This window comes from Eubalaena glacialis, chromosome 12 (genome assembly GCF_028564815.1).
Source record: "Eubalaena glacialis isolate mEubGla1 chromosome 12, mEubGla1.1.hap2.+ XY, whole genome shotgun sequence".
In the NCBI taxonomy this organism is placed as follows: domain Eukaryota; kingdom Metazoa; phylum Chordata; class Mammalia; order Artiodactyla; family Balaenidae; genus Eubalaena; species Eubalaena glacialis.
This window is the reverse complement of record NC_083727.1, coordinates 71,561,075-71,583,231: the sequence shown is the minus strand read 5'-3', so window position 1 is coordinate 71,583,231 and position 22,157 is coordinate 71,561,075. Positions and strand designations below refer to the sequence as shown.

The window sequence follows — 22,157 nt, the reverse complement described above, 5'->3', positions numbered from 1 at the left end:
AGGATGGCATTGTACCAGACTGGCAAAGGCAAAGAGAAAACCATTTAAGGACAAGTACAAACTCAAAATCTAGACAAAAAAGTATGGAGTGGGACCTTGTATTTTTTATCTTTCTATAATCTCCTTATTGTGGGTTTTGTTCTTATAGCAGAGTAGAGAAGTTTCCCTGCCCTTTACAATTCAGAACCAACCTGAATTTGGATCAGGGGACACTCCACAGAACTTTTCTAAAATCAAAAGATTCAGAATACACAATTCAAGCTCAGCAATTTACATACAAAATGACTAGAAATGCTTCATGACTAGAAACCTAATATTAACTAAAATAAATGGACAGATAAGAGAGACTGAGAGGTGAGAGGAAGACTGAAAAGAAACAGTGCTCTGCTTTTCCGATTGATCTACCCTTAACAGAAACACACAACTACAAGGTTTTTTTTCCATATCGAAATCTAAGAGCTAAATCAAAACATTTGTCATGTTGCATAGAAACATGTTTACCACAGAAGATGATGGCAAAAGAAAAGAGCAACTCAAATGCCTGGTTTAAATTCTCTGCCACTGTCTTTTAAATTTTAATATCATTATTGCTTGAAAAGCAATAAATTTGCATTGTAAAAACTTTAAAAATATAAATAAGCAGAAATGAGATAAAAACAGTACATTCCTATTATCACTAGTAGCGTACACAAGTGTCACTGTTACATTTCCTTAGTACAGTTACTTAAAATTAGAAAGTAATTTCAGAAAGCTGGTTCAACAGTTTTCAAGAAGGCTAATGCTGAAATATAATGTTTTATACAAAAAGGACAACATACCATGAAATTCTGTTAGTTTTGACTCAAGTACATAGAATTCAAGGTATCTTCTATAGACAGACCAATGTTCAGGCTCATGCCCAACTGTAAAATGAATGAATACACACTGAGAAATAAACAATTTTACAAACTACTACTAAAAGAATGCACTATTTATAACATTAAGTATACAAAGCTGGAAATTATTCCAGTCTTAATAATTTATTATTTCTTGGGAATTCCCTGGAGGTCCAGTGGTTACGACTCCACACTTCCACTGCAGCGGGCATAGGTTCGATCCCTGCTCAGGGAACTAAGATCCCGCATGCCGCATGGCACAGCCACAAATAATAATAATAATAATTTATTATTTAGTGGCATCAAATCATTAACACATTTTACCCCATACTTTAATTTGAAGTTACTTAGAAGAAATTGATAAATTTCACCTATTTCTGAGGTTACTGCAATAATATACATATTTTTTCCTACAACAGAATCAGAGAGCTTACAGAAACTTCAAAAAAGTATGTAATTACACTTAATTTTTAAATGTCACAAAAATAATGCATTTAATAAAAATTTGTACTCCATTTTGGAGGTCTCAAATACTTAACAACTGTCCTGATCTAATGCAGTACAGAACAGCACTATCCAAGAGAACTTCCTGCAATTCTGAAAATGTTCTATATTATCTGAACTAACATAGTAGCTATTAGCCACACATTGCTACTGATCACTTGAAATGTGGCTAGTGTAAGGAACTGAAATTTTAATATTAATTTAATTTTAACTGCCACACGTAGCTAGTGACTAGAAAGTTGGACAGCACAAAGCAAAGATTTAAAGAATGAGTCGGGTCACATTGCCTATTTCGATCCCAGCTCCCCCATTTACTAACTAAGTGAATTTGAACAAACACCTAACCTCACTGTGCTTTAGTTTGCTTATAATAAAAATAATTGTACCTCTTACATTAAATAATCTACCTTGAGCACTTTTTGTACAGTGCACAGCACAGAGTAAGCACCCCAAAAATGTTAATGCCTATTATTAGCAACTCATGTCATCCTAGCATAAATTTGGAAATGGAGTGGATCGAGTTAACTAAACCCACAACAACCCAAAAACAACACCTGTATTCAGGAAAACCAACCTGATATAGTTACAGCCTACAAAAAGAAAATCCTATTTTTCTTCTTCAACACTGATCTTAAAAGATCTATATTATATTTAGTTTTGGTTTTTAAAATCCTGAAATTGCTATTCTGCTATACATATAAGATCAATGTAGTATTTAAATGATACACTTTTTTTCCCCTCTCATACGGCACGGCTTCCTGAGAGCACATTACATTGACAGTAAAAGTCTGCAGCACTGCTGACAAAAGTTATCTTAGAATACAAGTTTTAAGATATTTTCATTTTCATTTTATGTTAAATTAAGCCAAACTTTTAAAAATAAAAGCAGAAAAATTAAAGACGGTTGTCCAAAAGGCAAAAACAAAGGTATACTCCCAAAATATTTTAAAGTATATCATATATAAAACTTTCAAAAGGTGATAAACATTACTACATCTCTACATAAATTTTATATGGGGGGGGGGTCCCAAGATGGCAGTGCAGGAAGATGCTAGACTCAGTACCTCCAGCAGACACACCATATTTACAGCTACATATGGATCATTTCCCTCTGAAAAAGGTCTAAAAATTAGATGAACCACTTCTCCACAACAAAGGATAAAAGCACCACATCGAGACAGGTAAGAAAGGCAGAGACACAATCTTGGCAAAAACCTTACCCCCAGCACAGCAACACACAACAGAGAGGGATCTCACCAGTTTGGTGCTTCTCCCAGAGGAGTGAGGGAGTTGGTGCCCACAACAGGCACCCCAATCCCTGGGATCTACACTGGCGAGGTGAGCCCCCAAAATGCCTGGCTTAGAAAACCAATGGGGGACTTCCCTGGTGGCACAGTGGATAAGAATCCGCCTGCCAATGCAGGGGACACAGGTTCGAGCCCTGGTCCAAGAAGATCCCACACGCCGCGGAGCAGCTAAGCCCATGCGCCACAACTACTGAGCCTGCGCTCTAGAGCCCGTGAGCCACAACTACTGAGTCCACGCACCATAACTACTGAAGCCCACGCGCCTAGAGCCCGTGCTCCGCAACAAGGGAAGCCATGGCAATGAGAAGCCCTCGCACCACAATGAAGAGCAGCCCCCGCTCGCCGCAACTAGAGAAAGCCCGCGCGCAGCAACGAAGACCCAACGCAGCCAAAAATAAATAAAATTTAAAAAAAAAAAAAAAGAAAAGAAAACCAATGGGACTGACATTCAAGGGACCCAAAGTGCTATAGGAAACTGAGATTCCCCTTTTAAAAGGCTCTTGTGGGGTCTCACTCGCCCCAAGCCCCAGCAAAAAACAGCAGTTTGAAAAGTGCCTAGACTAGGGACTTCCCTGGCGGTCCAGTGGTTAGGACTCCTCGCTTCCACTGCAGGGGGCCCAGGTTCGATCCCTGGTCAGGGAACTAAGATCCCGCAAGCCGCACAGTGCGGCCAAAAAAAAAGAAAAGAAAAGAAAGTGCCTAGACTACATGTAAGAAGACTTGTTTGCTAATCTAAAAGCATGCTGGAGGGGCAGGGGACAGCTGAAACTCTCCCAAGACACAGGCAGGGGCAGATGCCATTACTGTCCCCCCACCTACCCTGCTAGCACAAGCAGACAAGCTTGGAAATGGCACCCCCCAGCCTTGCTCGGATAGGCAGGGGTAAGTGGTCGCAGCACTATCCCACTGCCTTGCTGAAGCCAGAGTGGTTGCAGCACTCCCTGGCTCCCAGGCTGTGGCTGGCAAGCACGAGCAGCTGCAGCATTCTTCCTCTCCCCACCTAAAGCCAGCTCACTCACATAGGCAAGGCACTCTCCCACTGCACTGCTGAGAGCTGTAGGCACATGCAGCCTTTCTGACACTGGCCAGCATGCCCTGCCCCCTACACTCACCAGCTGCCTTGCTGAAGCCAGCAGGTGTGTGCAATCCACACAGGGGACACCCCTTGATCACTTGGCCCCGGTGGCTAAGGGAGCTGGCAATACTGAGCTCCACGGGACTGTACCAGTTGGAAAGACAGTTCCTGGAAAGGCACACCGCCCCCCAGGGACTGCACAGACAGCACACTAAATAAAACCCCAGTCTTCCTGTGAAAAAGGCCTATTTACTTAGCTTGGAGCTTCAGCCTGAGGGACAGGCTTCAGATTTTCCACACATCTAGGAGCTAAGGAGGAGCACCCAGAGAACATAAGCAGGGAGACACCATCCCTGCACACCCCCTTGGCCTCACTACAGCTCAATAAGAACTCTCAGGAGCTCATACACTCGTCTAAGCAACTATGCACCCAGAGGACACCTCCAGATCTCCTGGAACGGAGGCAGGTAGGGATTTTGACTGTGGCCTTGCAAGACTGTATATATCTGCCTACTTTAAAGGCTGCTGCCTAAGTGTCTGGCTTCCCATCAGCCTGAAACGAGGTGATACATGGGATTCCTCCCCTTGGAACACTAACAGGTCTTGGCACATGCTCCATAACAAGGACATATCAAGAATAAATCAGGCAGTTTAGACAATCACAAAGGTTCAAAAGACAAAGAAGACCTAGAGCAAGGTTGAATTAGAGGGCTAATCACCTACACAGGCCACTCTTCAAGACTGAGAGAGGTAGCTGTTTCCCCTAATACACAGAAACAAGCACAGAGTCAAGTAAAATGAGGAAATAGAGAAATAAGTTCCAAACAGAAGCACAAGACAAAAATCTCAGATTGATACAGAGATAAGTAATCTACCCAATAAAAACTTAAAGTAATGGTCATAAAAATGCTAACCAAACTTGGGAGAAGAATAGATGAACAGTGAGAACTTCAACAAAGAGACAGAAAATATAAGAAAGTACCAAACAGAAGTCACAGAGCTGAAGAATACAATAACTAAACTGAAAAATATCCTAGAGGGATTCAACATCAGATGGGATGAAGCAAAGAACAGATCAGCAAGCAGAAAGACAAAGCAATGAAACTCACCCAGACAGAGCAGCAAAAAGAAAAAGGAATTTAAAAAAATGAAGATAACTTATGGGACCTATAGGATAATATCAAGTGAAATAACACTCGCATTATAGGGGTCCCAAAAGGAGAAGAGAAAAAGGGGCAGAAAAGTTATCTGAAGAAATAATGGCTGAAAACTTCCTTAACCTGGGGAAGGAAACAGACGTCCAGGTCCAAGAAGCCCAGAGAGTTCCAAATAAGAGGGTCCTCCACAGATCTTTCCTGGATAGCCACAGCTCTATTCCTGCCTTCTGCTGAGATGATTGATCCATGAGTCACATGCCTGATATCTTCAGCAAACCATTGTTCAGCCACACCCTTGGCTTTTTTCCAGAGCATGATATATGGATAGTCTGAGAATTTTCCAAACCTTCAAGTTCTAGTTCTTTTTTTTTTTTTTTGACTATCCCTATGTCTATTGTTTTTTTAACACCTTTATTAGAGTATAATTGCTTTACAATGGTGTGTTAGTTTCTGCTTTATAACAAAGTGAATCAGCTATACATATACATATAACCCCATATCTCCTCACTCTTGCATCTCCCTCCTACCTTCCCTATCCCACCCCTCTAGGTGGTCAAAAGCACTGAGGTGATTTCCCTGTGCTATGCGGCTGCTTCCCACTAGCTATCTATTTTACATTTGGTAGTACATATAAGTCCATGCCACTCTCTCACTTCGTCCCAGCTTACCCTTCCCCCTCCCCGTGTCCTCAAGTCCATTCTCGAAATCTGCGTCTTTATTCCTGTCCTGCCCCTAGGTTCTTCATAACCACTTTTTTTTTTTTTTTTTTTTTTAGATTCCATATATGTATGTGTTAGCATATGGTATTTGTTTTTCTCTTTCTGACTTACTTCACTCTGTATGATAGACTCTAGGTCCATCCACGTCACTACAAATAACTCAATTTCATTTCTTTTTATGGCTAATATTCCATTGTATATATGTGCCACATCTTCTTTATCCATTCATCTGTCGATGGACACTTAGGTTGCTTCCATGTCCTACCTATTGTAAATAGAGCTGCAATGATCATTGTGTTACATGACTCTTTTTGAATTATGGTTTTCTCAGGGTATATGCCCAGTAGTGGGATTGCTGGGTCATATGGTAGTTCTATTTTTAGTTTTTTAAGGAACCTCGATACTGTTCTCCATAATGGCTGTATCAATTTACGTTCCCACCAACAGTGCAAGAGGGTTCCCTTTTCTCCACACCCTCTCCAGCATTTATTGTTTGTAGATTTTTTGATGATAGCCATTCTGATTGGTGTGAGGTGACACCTCATTGTAGTTTTGATTAGCCAAAACAATCTTGAGAAAAAAGAACAAAGCTAGAGGTATCATGCTCCCTGATTTTAAACTGTACTACAAAGCTATAATAATCAAACCAGTATGGTACTGGCATAAAAACAGACACATAGATCAATGGAACAGAAGAGAGAGCCCAGAAATAAACCCACACATATATGGTCAATTAATTTATGACAATGGAGGCAAGAATATACAGTGGGGAAAGGAGAGCCTCTTCTGTCCTTTAATAAGTAAACATTGTTGAGCAGCAAACTCAAGTGGAGGAACAAACTCAAGTGTTTTCTACAAATAACTAGTCAGGACTCTTTAAAAAAGTGTCAAGTTCGTTAAAGACAAGGGAAGACTGAGAAACTATCACAGAACATAGGAGACTAAGGAGACATGACTAAATTCAGTGTGGGATCCTGGGCTGGATCCTGAACCAGAAAGAGGGTATTAGTGGGAAAACTGGTGAAATTCAAATGAATATCCCATCAATGCTAATTTCCTGGTTTCAATCATTGTACTATGGTTTTATAAGATGTCAATACAAGGGGAAGCTGGGTAAAGGGTGTATGACAACTTTCTATACTATTTTTTGCAACCTTTCTGTAACTGTCTTAGTCTGCTCAGGCTGCTATAACAAAACACCATAAACTGGGTGGCTTATTTTATTTTATTTTTAAAATGTATTTATTTTATTTATTTATTTTTGGCTGCATTGGATCTTCATTGCTGTGCGCGGGCTTTCTCTAGCTGTGTCGAGCGGGGGCTACTCTTCGTTGCAGTGTGCGGGCTTCTCATTGCGGTGGCTTCTCTTGTTGTGCAGCACGGGCTCTAGGCGCACGGGCGTCAGTAGTTGTGGAGCACAGGCTCAGTAGTTGTGGCTCGCAGGCTCAGTAATTGTGGAGCATGCGCTTAGTTGCTCCGTGGCATGTGGGATCTTCCCAGACCAGGGATTGAACCCATGTCCCCTGCATTGGCAGGCAGATTCTTAAACACTGCACCACCAGTGTGGCTTATTTTTAAAAATTAAAATAAAAATAGGGATGTCCCTGGTGGTCCAGCAGTTAAGACTCCACGCTCCCAATGCAGGGGGCCTGGGTTCGATCCCTGGTCAGGGAACTAGAGCCCACATGCAGCAACTAAGAGCCCACATGCCACAACTAAGGATCCCACATGCTGCAACTAAAGATCCCGCATGCGGCAATGAAGATCCCACACACGGCAGTGAAGATCCCGTGTGCCGCAACTAAGATCCGGCGCGGTCAAATAAATAAATAAATAAATAAAATTAGGGCTTCCCTGGTGGCTAAGTGGTTAAGAATCCACCTGCCAATGCAGGGGACATGGGTTTGATCCCTGGTCCGGGAAGATCCCACACGTAGCGGAGCAACTAAGCCCATGTGCCACAACTACTGAGCCTGCGCTCTAGAGCCTGCGAGCCACAACTACTGAGCCTGTGCACCACAACTACTGAAGCCCGTGCTCCTACAGCCCATGCTCCACAACAAGAAAAGCCACCGCAATGAGAAGCCCGCACACCGCAACAAAGAGTAGCCCCTGCTCGCTGCAACTAGAGAAAGCCCGCGTGCAGCAACAAAGACCCAATGCAGCCAAAAATTAATAAATAAAAATAAATTTTAAAAAATTTTTTAAAAACTAAAATTAAAATTAATAAATGGTGTTGGGAAAACTGAACAGCTACATGCAAAAGAATGAAACTGGACCACTATCTTACACCATGTAAAAAAATTAACTGAAAATAAATTAAAGATTTGCATGAAAGACACATGAAACCATAAAACTCCTAGAAGAAAACACAGGTGGCAAGCTCCTTGGCATTGGTTTTAGCGATTTCTTTTTTTAATCTGACTCTAAAGGCAAGGGAAACAAAGCAAAAATAAACAAATGGGACTACATCAAACAAAAAGCTTTTGCACAGTGAAGGAAACCATCAACAATACAAAAAGGCAATCTACTGAATGGGAGAAGGTATTTGCAAAGCATATATCTGATAAGAGCTTGATATCCCATATACATAAAGAACTCACACAATTCAATAACAAAAAAACCTATTAAAAAATGGATAGATGATCTGAATAGACATTTTTCCAAAGAATACATATAGATGGCTAACAGACAAATGATAAGACACTCAACATCACTAATCATAAGGGAAATGCAAATCAAAACCACAATGAGATACCACCTCACACCTGTCAGAATGGCCACTGTGAAAAAGACAAGAAATAACAAGTGGTGATGAGGATGTGGTAAAAAGGAAACCCTTGTGTACTGTTGGTGGGACTGTAAATTGGTGCAGTCACTATGGAAAACAGTATGGAAGCTCCTCAAAAAATTACAAACAGATTTACCATATCATCCAACAATTCCACTGCTGGGTATCTATCCAAAAAAACACTAATTCGAAAAGATATATGCACCCCTATATTCACTGCAGCATTATTTACAATAAACAAGACATGGAAACAACCTAAATGTCCATCAACAGATGAATGGATAGAGAAGATGTGGTATATGTATACAATGGAATACTACTCAGCCATTTAAGAAGAATGAAATCTTGCCATTTGTAACAACATGGATGGACCTTGAGGGTATTAAGCTGAATGAAGTAAGTCAAAGAAAGACAAATAGCACATGATTTCACTTATACATGGAATCTAAAAAACAAAACAAACAAACCAAAACAAAATGCAGACTCATACAGAGATCAGATGGGTGGCTGCCAGAGGAGAAGGACAAAATGGGTGAAGGTGATCAAGTAGTACAAACTTCCAGTTATAAAATAAATAAGTCATAGGGATATAAAGTACAGCATGGGGAACACAGTCAATAATATTGTATTAACTTTGTATGGTGAAGGACGGTAACCAGACTTATTGTGGTGATCATTTTGCAGTGTATCCAAATGCAGAATCACTATATTGAATCACTATACTGTATCTAAAACTAATGTAATAATGTATGCCAATTATACCTCAATAAAAAGTAATTTATTTATATTGATAGGGATTTATATCTGAATAGTCAAACATTTTAAATAATTTTCTGAGAGCCAAGAACACTGAGATAGAAAGCCCAGAGATAAGCCCACGCACATATGGTCACCTTATCTTTGATAAAGGAGGCAAGCATATACAGTGGAGAAAAGACAGCCTCTTCAATAAGTGGTGCTGGGAAAATTGGACAGGTACATGTAAAAGTATGAAATTAGAACACTCCCTGACACCATACACAAAAATAAACTCAAAATGGATTAAAGACCTAAGTGTAAGGCTAGACACTATCAAACTCTTAGAGGAAAACATAGGCAGAACACTCTATGACATAAATCACAGCAAGATCCTTTTTGACCCAGCTCCTAGAGAAATGGAAATAAAAACAAAAATAAACAAATGGGACCTAATGAAACTTAAAAGCTTTTGCACAGCAAAGGAAACCATAAACAAGACCAAAAGACAACCCTCAGAATGGGAGAAAATATTTGCAAATGAAGCAACTGACAAAGGATTAATCTCCAAGATTTACAAGCAGCTCATGCAGCTCAATAACAAAAAAACAAACAACCCAATCCAAAAATGGGCAGAAGACCTAAATAGACATTTCTCCAAAGAAGATATACAGATTGCCAACAGACACATGAAGGAATGCTCAACATCATTAATCATTAGAGAAATGCAAATCAAAACTACAATGAGGTATCATCTCATACCAGTCAGAATGGCCATCATCAAAAAATCTAGAAACAATAAATGCTGGAGAGGGTGTGGAGAAAAGGGAACACTCTTGCACTGTTGGTGGGAATGTAAATTGATACAGCCACTATGGAGAACAGTATGGAGGTTCCTTAAAAAACTAAAATTAGAACTACCATACGACCCAGCAATCCCACTACTGGGCATATACCCTGAGAAAACCATAATTCAGAAAGAGTCATGTACCAAAATATTCATTGCAGCTCTGTTTACAATAGCCAGGACATGGAAGCAACCTAGGTGTCCATCATCGGATGAATGGATAAAGAAGATGTGGCACATATATACAATGGAATATTACTCAGCCATAAAAAGAAATGAAATGGAGGTATTTGTAATGAGGTGGATGGAGTTAGAGTCTGTCATACAGAGTGAAGTAAGTCAGAAAGAGAAAAAGAAATACAGTATGCTAACACATATATATGGAATCTAAGGGAAAAAAAAAAAAAAAAAGGTCATGAAGAACCTAGTGGCAAGACGGGAATAAAGACACAGACCTACTAGAGAATGGACTTGAGGATATGGGGAGGGGGAGGGGTGAGATGTGACAGGGTGAGAGAGTGTCATGGACATATATACACTACCAAATGTAAAATAGATAGCTAGTGGGAAGCAGCCGCATAGCACAGGGAGATCAGCTCGGTGCTTTGTGACCACCTAGAGGGGTGGGATAGGGAGGGTGGGAGGGAGGGAGATGCAAGAGGGAAGAGATATGGGAACATATGTATATGTATAACTGATTCACTTTGTTATAAAGCAGAAACTAACACACCATTGTAAAGCAATTATACTTCAATAAAGATGTTTAAAAAAAAAAAAGGAGAACACTGAGAGAAGAGCCAGATTTTAAGTACTAGGCACAGCAAAGAATTGAATCCAGAAGTTAACTAGGGTATTCCTTTTCAAATTCTTTTTAACACTTAAAATTCCTATCAGCAGAAACAGCAGACAAAAGACGTAAGCGACTCTGTTTGAAACTGAAATGAAACTCTAATATCGACAAAGGTTTGTCTGTATACTTATTAAAATGCTGAGATAGAACAGCATCTAGCAAGACCGAACAGAAGTTACAGCAAAATCAAGTAGCAGTGACTCAGAACTGGACAGAACAAGATCCTGCCTGGTATTTAACTACAATAGGGAATATCATTGCTAGCTACTCTGAGCATTCTTCCTTCCCCATTCCTATACTTTATGTTCCTATGCATGAAACAGGATCAGCTTCTGAGAAAAATCAAACACCTAATACTTTTTGAAAAATAAATAAGGGGAATCATTAGCACTGACCTTCCTATTATCACTTCGTCACTCCTCTCTTGAAACCATTTCCTAACCATGCCACTTTTTTCCTTCTTTCCTCACAGACTGTCCCCTCTTCCTGAGGTCAACTTTATTTTTCTGCACATCATTCCCAAAATGTGCACAACTTTGATGTGTTTTTGCTTATACAGACTGCCCGCTCTCTTGGACAAAGCTCAGGGTGGTGAATATTTATCCTGCTATGGATGCTGTTTACCCCTGTCTCTACTATAACACACGGATGAAATAACCAAAAGAAAAAAGACAGCAAAACATAAAGAAAACTTGTAAAGTTGTGTTTGATCACATTTTTACCAATTATTATTAGCCCACAACAATGGAGGAGGAGAAATGCTGTCTTAATTGTTTTAATACCTGATAAGTGCTATATGCGTTAATAATATTAATACCTGCTCTTCTATCATTTCTTTCAACATCAATACAAAACACCGGTATTCTCTCCTTTTTCTCCTTCCTTTCAGAGGAGGTATCTTCAAAAAAGTCTACATATGGAATGCTAATTTTCCATGCAGCAAGGTTTCGAGGAGTATTAGGTGTGTTCACAGCTTCCACTGGAGAATCATCTTCCATTACAACAATACCTTCTTCAATCTGGAAAAAAATCATCAGAAAAAAAATTTAATACTTCCAGGACCTTTACACCTATAGCATATGAGATACAACTACAAAGTAATATGCCCATATAAAGTCTATAATTTTTTAATACTTTTGAAATTAAGTGATATAAAATTTTCTACTGAAAAGGTTAAGGATAAAAAACTAAAACTAACAAGTTACTAGCATCAACTCCAGGTTTTGTTGCATCACCAAGATATGAAAATTCAACAGAAAATAAGACACTTCAGCAATTACTGGAAAAGATATTAAAAATACACAAATACAGAAAAATATTTAACTCTGGTAATAAGAAGTAGAAATTACTGTACTGATATCTTTCATTTAGGAATGTAAAATTTTATGATAACAGCCACTGATGGAAACTGCACAGATAAACTGGATGTGCACTATATTGTTGGTTACAAGATATACCTGTACAATCCTTTTAGAAAGCGTTTTGGCAATATACATTTATCAATATAAGAAGCCATAAAACAGTTTCAACCAAGTTCATTCCATTTCTGGCACTTATTCTAGCACAAGCATTTATTTTAGACAAATTTTTTTAAACTGTGAAAAAGGCACAAGTATAAATATATTCACTGCAGCATTAAATAATATAAAATTAGAAAAAAGGTCTGAAAGGGACCCACCTCTATAGAATTAAGATTGTTTTTTCATCTCCTGGCTTCTAAAATTTTAATAATATAAATATTTAAATAAATATTCTTTAAAATATTACTTGAAGAACAATTATTTTAAAAAAGCAGTGTTACACATGTTCTAGAAATAAACATGCAGAAAGAAGGGGAAAAAAATGTCTGTACTTCATTAAATCGGAAAAGAATCTCTGAACTGGCACATTATAACACCTGGTCACCTAGACATCTCTGATTCATGTTAAAGGGGGCAAATTTTACAGATAAAACACAACCATCTTGAACACACTTTTTTAAGGGAATGAGTCAAAGGTTGTAGCACTTAAGAGAATTCTGAACAGTCTAGTCAGAGCAAACCAGTAGAGAAGAGGTATTTCTTTCCAGAATTCTAGCACCCTACCTTCACTCTCCATTCTACTCTCTTCCCACACCTGGTAGCCAACTCTTCTAAGTGAATTCTTTTCCTCTCCCACTAAGTCCCTTGGCAATTATCCCTTTTTCTGTTTCTGTCCTAAAATGGCTTTCTGTCACCCCTAATAAGACTGTTAAGAATCTTAGGAAGACTTCTTAATGCTCTGTTGAAAACAAAAATGTCTTCCAGGCCTAAAACAATGAAACTGTAAAAACAGATGATAAGTGTTGGTTCTTGCCTTTTGGGGACAAGGCTATCTCCTTACAAACCTGGAAGAAAAACAGAGAAGCATGTGTGAGGGAAACACCCACTCCACTGCTTGGAATCTGAGGTACAGGGCAGCATTTTCCATGGTTATTACAACTGTAATTTTGTTAACAGACTTGGCTTTTGAAAAGAAACGGTAAAATGAATCATAAAATGATAGAAAATTTGTTTAACAAGCTGACTAAAAGCCAAGAAATGGGACATTCTTAAATAAAAATCAATCTAAGAAACAAAATAGAAAAAAAATTCTTAGCAACATAAAAATATCAATAAAAGACAAAGGACAAAGTTTTATATTTTATTACTGCTACCATTTAAATGGTGTTTATATCAAAAAAGTAAATGAAAAATCTCTAGGGCAATATTTCTCTAAGAATTTTCAGGGATTCCTTTAATATTATTTAAAGGTATATAACCAAAATTTTATAAAAAGGAAAACCAAGTGCTTTCTCATTTTCAAACAGATGTTCCCTCTACAAAGAAGACGGGGAATAAAACAGGCAGAGGATAAATGGCAAAGAGATGTCCCCCTATTTCCTTGAGAAATACTATAATTTAACTCATTATTAGCTTTTCCTATGTGGGGATAACTGCCAATATACCAATGGGCATATTACGTTCCAGAAGTTTATTTGTGAATCAGTTCTGAACTTGGACAGAAATGCATTTTCAGACAGACTCAACCTTACATAGAAGACTTTGGTTCCCAGGCCAGTATATGTATGCCAATTTAACCTATAATTTATCTGATGGTATTATAACACTGTATAGTACTTACTGCACTTACTGTGTGCTGGGCACTGTCCCAACTGCTTCATATATATCACTTATTAATCCTCACAACACCCATAAACAAGCTAGATACTATTATCCCCATTTCACATGTGAGGAGATTAAATCAAAATAAAATTAAGCAATTTACCCAAGGTCACATAGCAAGGAGGCACTGTTACCAAATGATCACGTCAAGTTGATCCTTTTTCTAAAAAAATAAAAATCTTCCAGGTCTCAATTTTGGATCACATACCACTTTAGCCCTGGCAGTGAGACTGGCAATTTCCCTTTCCCATACACTTCCTAAACAAGGCAAAGGAGATTTCCCCGAGGTCCCACAGTTTAGAACTAGCACAGCACCCCCAAATCCTAAGTGGGACTATCTTGGTCTCGGTTAACACCCTAGCCACCTCCTGTCCTTTCTCTTCAGAGTACTAACGATTAGTTTGCCCTCTTACCCTACTTTCCATTATTACTATCTTTGCTGCCAATCAAGAATTTCCAAGACAACCCTCAGAATGGGAGAAAATATTTGCAAATGAAGCAACTGACAAGGGATTAATCTCCAAAATATACAAACAGCTCATGCAGCTCAATATCAAAAAAATAAATAACCCAATCAAAAAATGGGCAGAAGATCTAAATAGACATTTCTCCAAAGAAGACATACAGATGGGGCTTCCCTGGTGGCGCAGTGGTTGAGAGTCTGCCTGCCAATGCAGGGGACACGGGTTCAAGCCCTGGTCTGGGAAGATCCCACATGCCGCGGAGCAGCTGGGCCCGTGAGCCACAACCACTGAGCCTGTGCGTCTGGAGCCTGTGCTCCGCAACGAGAGAGGCCGCGACAGTGAGAGGCCCGCGCACAGTGATGAAGAGTGGCCCCCACTTGCTGCAACTAGAGAAAGCCCTCGCACAGAAACGAAGACCCAACACTGCCAAAAATAAATAAATAAATAAATAAATAAATTTTTTTTTTAAAAAAAAGAAGACATACAGATGGCCAAAAAGCACATGAAAAGATGCTCAACATCACTAACTATTAGAGAAATGCAAATCAAAACTACAATGAGGTATCACCTCACACCAGTGAGAATGGCCATCATCAAAAAATCTACAAACAGGACTTCCCTGGTGGCTCAGTGGCTAAGAATCCGCCTGCCAATGCAGGGGACACGGGTTCAATCCCTGGTCCAGGAAGATCCCACATGCCGTGGAGCAACTAAGCCTGTGTGCCGCAACTACTGAGCCTGTGCTCTAGAGACCGCGAGCCACAACTACTGAAGCCCACACGCCTAGACCTGTGCTCTGTAACAAGAGAAGCCACTGCAGTGAGAAACCCGCACACTGCAATGAAGAGCAGCCCCTGCTTGCTGCAACTAGAGGAAGCCCGCGCACAGCAATGAAGACCCAATGCAGACAAAAATAAATTTAAATATTAAAAAAAAAAAATCTACAAACAATAAATGCTGGAGAGGGTGTGGAGAAAAGGGAACCCTCCTACGCTGTTGGTAGGAATGTAAATTGGTACAGCCACTATGGAGAACAGTATGGAGGTTCCTTAAAAAACTAAAAATAGAACTACCATATGACCCAGCAATCCCACTCTTAGGCATATACCCGGAGGAAACTATAATTCAAAAAGATACATGCACCCCAATGTTCACTGCAGCACTATTTACAATAGCCAGGACATGGAAGCAACCTAAATGTCCATCAACAGAGGAATGGATAAAGAAGATGTGGTACGTATATACAATGGAATATTACTCAGCCATAAAAAAGAAAAAAATAATGCCATTTGCAACAACATGGATGGACCCAGAGATTGTCATACTGAGTGAAGTAAGTCAGACACAGAAAGACAAATATCAGATGATATCGCTTATATGTGGAATCTAAAAAAAAAAGCGTACAAATGAACTTATTTACAAAACAGAAGTAGAGTCACAGATGTAGAAAACAAACTTATGGTTAACGGGATAAGGTGGGGGATAAACTGGGAGACAGACTGACATATACACACTACTATATATAAAATAGATAACTAATAAGAACCTGCTGTATAGCACAGGGAACTCTATTCAACACTATGTAATGGCCTATATGGGAAAAGAATCTAAAAAAAAAAAAAAAGAGTGTATATGTGTATATGTATAACTGATTCGCTTTGCTGTACACCTGAAACTAACACAACATTGTAAATCAACTATACTCCAATAAAAATTAAACAAAAAACTATACTTCAATAAAAAATAAGTAAATAAAGACCAATAAAGAATTTCCTTCCTCCTTGGGCCACTATAAAACAGAACAAACTTTCTCAGCTTTTTAAAGATGGCCTCCTGGATTTGCCTGGTGGCGCAGTGGTTAAGAATTCACCTGCCAATGCAGGGGACAAGGGTTCGATCCCTGGTCCAGAAGATCCCACATGCCACAGAGCAGCTAAGCCCGTGTGCCACGACTACTGAGCCTGCACTCTAGAGCCCGCGAGCCACAACTACTGAAGCCCACGCGCCTAGAGCCCGTGCAGACAAAAAAAAAAAAAAAAAGCCTCCTATTCCTGAAGCAAAACTATAGCTTGTATTTCAAGTAATTGGGAAGAACAAAAAAGAAAAAAGTACATCTTTCCCCATAAAAATTATGTTTCGAGTTCACAATAACATGCGTAAATGCTTTTGTTATATTGTTATATTTAAGTTATATTTTGTTATATTAAGTGGGCAGAGATCAGGATAGCAATCTATACATAGCCTAATTTATGGGGGTGGGAAGGGGAAAGATATTTTAAAAAAACAGAATCACAAGAATGTTAATAGAAGTAGTTATTGGGTGGCAGAATTATGGGTGGTATTTTAAATTTTTTTCCACTTTTCTATACTATTAAAAAATTGAGATGCTTAAAATCTAAAAACATAAACATTGTTTTTTTAAAAGACTCCCTCCTCTGGTCTACTGTCTCTCTTCTACCCATACTTTTAAGGAAAAATATGGGCATAAAGATAAAAAGAATGCTGTATTTGGATTATCTAAAAAGAAAAAAAAGGATTAAATAAGTTTTTCTTCCATTAAAATTATTATGAAGAAGCAATGAATCTTTTTAACAATTTATCAGTGCAAAGGGACAAAGGTTGAAAGGAAGGGGTAAAGAGGAAAAATAGGTTTATTTACTCTTCTCTCCCCACTTCCTTCTTCTTGGTCATTACCAATCCAATCACTAATATTCATCCCTTTTATCCTCAGGATGGTAAATTTCTTAAGAGCAAAGTTTAGGTCTTAATCACCTTTTTATCTCCAGTGCTGAGATATTAAAAGGCAAAATGAAGATCCAGGATGTCTGTTTAATAAAGATTTTTTAAACAAATGCAAAGTACAAATGAGACAATATCTGCCTTTATAGAACTCACTAATTGGTAGGAAAGACAATCATAAACATACTTTCAAATACATAAATTAAATTGTAATTTCAGGGAATTCCCTGGCAGTCCAGTGGTTAGGACTCGGAGCTTTCACTGCCAGGGCCCGGGTTCGATCCCTCGTGGGGGAACTAAGATCCCACAAGTACTGCTGCGCAGCCAAAAAAAAAAAATCGTAATTTCAAACACAACGTGGTACATGTTTTAACATATGATCTAACAGAAGCAAAAAAAGGAGGGAATGTTCAATTCTGCTTGGGGACTCAGGTAGGGGCTTATGGGAAGCAACTAGATTCTGAAAGATAAGTATGAATTTTCTAGGTAAATAAAGGGGAAAAAAAGGCATTTCAAGCAAAACAACATGTGAAAAGACAGAGAAATAAAATAGCATGGAGGGTGTAATGTGCTTATAAATCTGGGATCTTGTTAAAATGTAAATTATGATTCAGTAGGTCTAGGATGAAGCCTGAGATCTGTATTGATAACAAGTTCCTAGCTAATGCTGATGCTGTTGATCCACAGATCACAGTTTGAGTATCAAGGGGTCAGGCAGGACATCTATTAACACAACTCCGAATGCCTGGCCCATGTGGTTAGAAAGAGATAAGATCAGGATATGAAGTAAAAGCTTAATCAAAACGTGGTAAATTGTCTGACTATCAGAAGTATATCAGCTTAACAGAAACCATCTGGCCTTAGTAAGCAATAACTTAGTGCTCAGGAATTTAAAAAATTAGATTAGCACCATGAAACTATAATGACTAGTGAAAGAATGGGAAACATAAACAAAATCTGAAGTAAGAAGATAAAAAAAAGGGAAAAAACAAGCGTAACCAATTTTTTATTCCACTTCAAGCCTGAAATTATACATACATCAAACTGAAGAATTTTTACTTACAAAGTCATCTTCACCTTCAGCTAAGCCATAATTAGGCAACATAGCTCCCTCCATTGTGGTGCTCTTGAAGACTCCTTTAATTTTGCTACCTATTCGGCTGATTCCAAATGATTCTCCTCTCTTCTGTGTGCTCCTAAATATTAAACAAAAATGTATCAAGAACACAGTAAATTATTACATTATCACAACGGTCCAGTTTACTGTAAACAATAATAAAAATGGTTGCAAAAAAGGGTAAACTGAAGGTATAGCTAAACATAACTTTTTGGAGTTCTCAGTCATAGATTGTCTCAACATCTCGATAGCCAAAAGTGACAGAACATTTGAAGTTTAAATTTGAGGGGATGAATAAATGGGACAATATTTATTAACAAACATTTGAAATTTACCTACTATTTAACCTTAAAACATTAACTGAACTAAAAAGAATAAAAGATGAGAGCCCCCTAGTGGTATATATTTCTTACTGCCATACATTTTTTGAAATAAATTAAAAATGTGGTTAGACCGATGTTCAAAATAGACTATCCTATTCGAACTGTACTGTACTGCTAAAAAAGCACAGTGTAACAGAAAAAAACAAAACAAAACTATGACCTTCTCAGTACTTCATTTTTAGATGGAAAAACAAATTCTGAAAATTTTCTTCAACTTTATAATCATATAAATACTCAAAAGAAGAATGAAGTATAAAATACACCATATATAACTTCAAAATAATAACAAGAAAAGATAAAATGCCAAAGGGAAGGGTTAGCAATGAACATAAAGATAAAAGCAAATGTAGCCTAAGGAAGAAGCTTGCTCTGCCATATATATTAAATAATGGTTTTGTAATTTTTTTCAAAAGTGAATTTCTAAAAGCAGAAATAGCTGAAAAGCAACAACAAAAATATGCCAAAAAGCAGCAAAAATTTCTTGCATTACAGCCTACTTACTGCCCCATGTTTCAACAAATAAAAACATAACTTTTATCCAATTTAAAACTCACTATGTAATATTGCCCTTACAACAGATGTCCAAAGAAAAATGACCATTTTAAAATTCAAGGAGGTTGGTGTTGAAGGCCTAACTTAACAAATAGCTATTATTCCTATAAGAAAATGTATTTATAAAAATAATGCAACAGTTACAGAAATAAAAGTAAATTGATCAAGTGTCAAATGCACTAGGTATATTAGTGATATGTGCATTTTATACATGTTCAAGGAGTAAATCAAACTTATTTTAAAACTGGAAAAACTCTAATAGTAAGTAGTAGTAGTAAAAAGGATACTTAAACTAGAATATTGTTTTATTTAAACAAGCATGCAATTAGTGTTTTTTAAAAAATCCAGGATTGTAAATATAACTTTCTATGAGAGAAGAAATGTTTCTGAAAACAAATATGAAAATGTTAACAAAATATTATTAAAATCTCTAGAATCTAGATAAATTATGCTAGTCTCTAAGACCTAGATAGATTATAAAACAGTTGGGCTTTTTGAAATGACATATTTTTTAAATATTTCACTTGTGATTACACCCAGAAATACTGAAATATTGCACTTCTTGCTTTAAAAAAAGTTCTTTAAACACAAATAATTCTAAAAGAAATTTAGCAAGATCAATAACAACAACAACAACAACAGAGTCAATAGCCTTAAAAAGCTAAATACTGGATTTTTCACTTTATTTTTATGCTGACATTTTTATTTTCTGACGACATATATAATGCTATTTCAAAAGGGAGACCTCTAGAATAAAAGTAGAGGTTAATCTTAAAAGGATGTCCCAGGGTGTTCCCTGGTGGCCTAGTGGTTAGGATTCTGGGCTTTCACTGCCCTGGCCCAGGTTCAATCCCTGGTCCAGGAACTAAGATCCCTCAAGCTGTGCGGCGTGGCCAAAAAAAAAAAAAGAAAAGGATATCCCAAATAGCTGATATAAAGGCAGTAATTGGAGTTAAACAGATAATTTATACAGAAAAGAATCACATGCTGTCTCAAGACTTACCGAAAATCATCCAAACTTAGGCTACTTCTGCAATAACAGATACGTGAAATTACACAAGGAAAAGAGAAAGAGAAAGCCCAGATATTAAACAAGTTTCACTTTAGAACATAAAACAAAATTTAAAAGCTTTAAAAGTTACACAGATGGATAGCATTCATCTTCACAAAGAAAGGAATTCTTATGACTAACTTGATAAAGGAAAGAGAAACAAACACAATGGCTATTTTGGGGGGATTGGGATCTGAATTCTAGATCATTTTAAAGAAAGTTTTTAAAAACTCAATATGTCAGGAAATAATTCTGGTTTTTTGCCCTCATTTAGGCAAACCATTTGTTTGATACAGTGGAAAATATTCAGAGACTAAGCCACCAAAAACTTGGCATAGAAAACAAACTTGTATTTTCTAATATGGAATTCATGTCTATATTAGATATAATTGTGCACGCTCCACACATTTTCAGTTTGAGTATTTTTTAAAGTTATGTCTTAAGCTAAGAAGCAAAGTTAACAAAAGATCCCTAAATATTTTTTAAGTTATGCTTTAAGTATGGAATGAAACAGAAGAGTAGGTTAACATTAACATGCATTAAAATTTTACTTTTAAAATGCAATTAAATAGAATGTAGACATAAAATTATGAATAAACATTTTACATATTTTAAGTCATCTAACAGCAAATTAGCAATGCTACTCTAAATTTTCAATGAAAGAATGTTAAGAAAGGCTTTTACTTATTCTATTGATATATAGGTAAATCAATCAAGTATCACAGAAGCAGAGTCCTGACAAGACTGATAGCTAACGTTAGTCAGGTTAATATAAAGAAAAACATATTTTAAAAGACTATAAGCAGTACCCAGAATGAAAACAGCCCATATTTTCTTCCTATTAATTTTATATTCTAAAGCCAGCAAAATTAGTGCCTTAATATGCTGAAGACAACTAGGTGTTCTCAAAGTGGCAAAGACAGCTTTCCATCTCTGAGGTTATGACCCTGACTTACATTTAGCTACTCAGCAGGCTAATAAGGTAAAAGAACCACTTCCTCTTAAGCAGTCCTATACAGGAGTTTCATTAAAATTAATAAATCAGGAAAAAACAAACTACTCTCTAAAACTGAGTTATCTGTGGATTTCAATTATGCATGCAGTCCATAGTCTCCAATAAAGCAGGTGATCAAGCAATAATAATTATGATTAACAAGGCAATGGTGTATATATCTTGTTAAATTTTTCTGAAAGAATGTCAGGCATTTTCACATTATTATATGTAGTATAGCTCTACAATTCCTTAGTAATCTTGTCTACTTATGTAGCAAGGAAACCAGATTAATAAAGATAATGATGTTATCACAGAATGATTAGCATCAACAAGAACTGAAAAAAAGAAAAACATATATATGATTGAATATACCTACCTGTTGAATTTTGAATTGCGTGTTGGTGATTCTGCACCTCTTAAAAGTTGTCTGAAATACTTAAAAAATAATTATGATTTATTAAACCAATATTTGATATTGAAATGTGCTACTTCACCTTACTGATTTTGAGCTTAAAGGAAACATTACTTAAATCAAGTGAATACAACCAGAGTCAAATAGAGTAAGGATTAAGATATTGCAAATGGAGGTATTCAAGCCACTTGACTTCTACAAGTCTGTAAATAATGTATATACAAGAAGAATGGGGGACTTCCCTGGTGGTCCAGCGGTTAAGGCTCTGTGTTCCCAATGCAGGGGACCCGGGTTCAATCCCTGGTCAGGGAACTAGATCCTGCATGCTGCAACTAAAGATCCCGCGTGCCGCAACTAAGACCCAGCTCAGCCAAATAAATAAATAAATAAATATTTTAAAAAG

General features: G+C 37.4%; 1 protein-coding gene across 2 annotated transcripts in view; it reads right to left on the bottom strand.

Annotated features, from left to right (window-relative positions):
* SNX14 (sorting nexin 14) overlaps positions 1–22,157 on the bottom strand; it is a 73,731-nt gene that overhangs the window by 12,853 nt on the left and 38,721 nt on the right. Inside the window, exons 15-19 of one of the 2 annotated variants that reach the window (XM_061207731.1) lie at positions 21,719–21,777; positions 20,301–20,327; positions 18,309–18,441; positions 11,678–11,879; positions 819–902 (exon numbers count right to left, since the gene is read on the bottom strand). In XM_061207731.1, coding sequence (XP_061063714.1) covers positions 819–902; positions 11,678–11,879; positions 18,309–18,441; positions 20,301–20,327; positions 21,719–21,777 — 505 coding nt within the window. The remainder of the gene's footprint in view (positions 1–818; positions 903–11,677; positions 11,880–18,308; positions 18,442–20,300; positions 20,328–21,718; positions 21,778–22,157) is intronic. The other variant, XM_061207732.1, reaches the window with a different exon arrangement.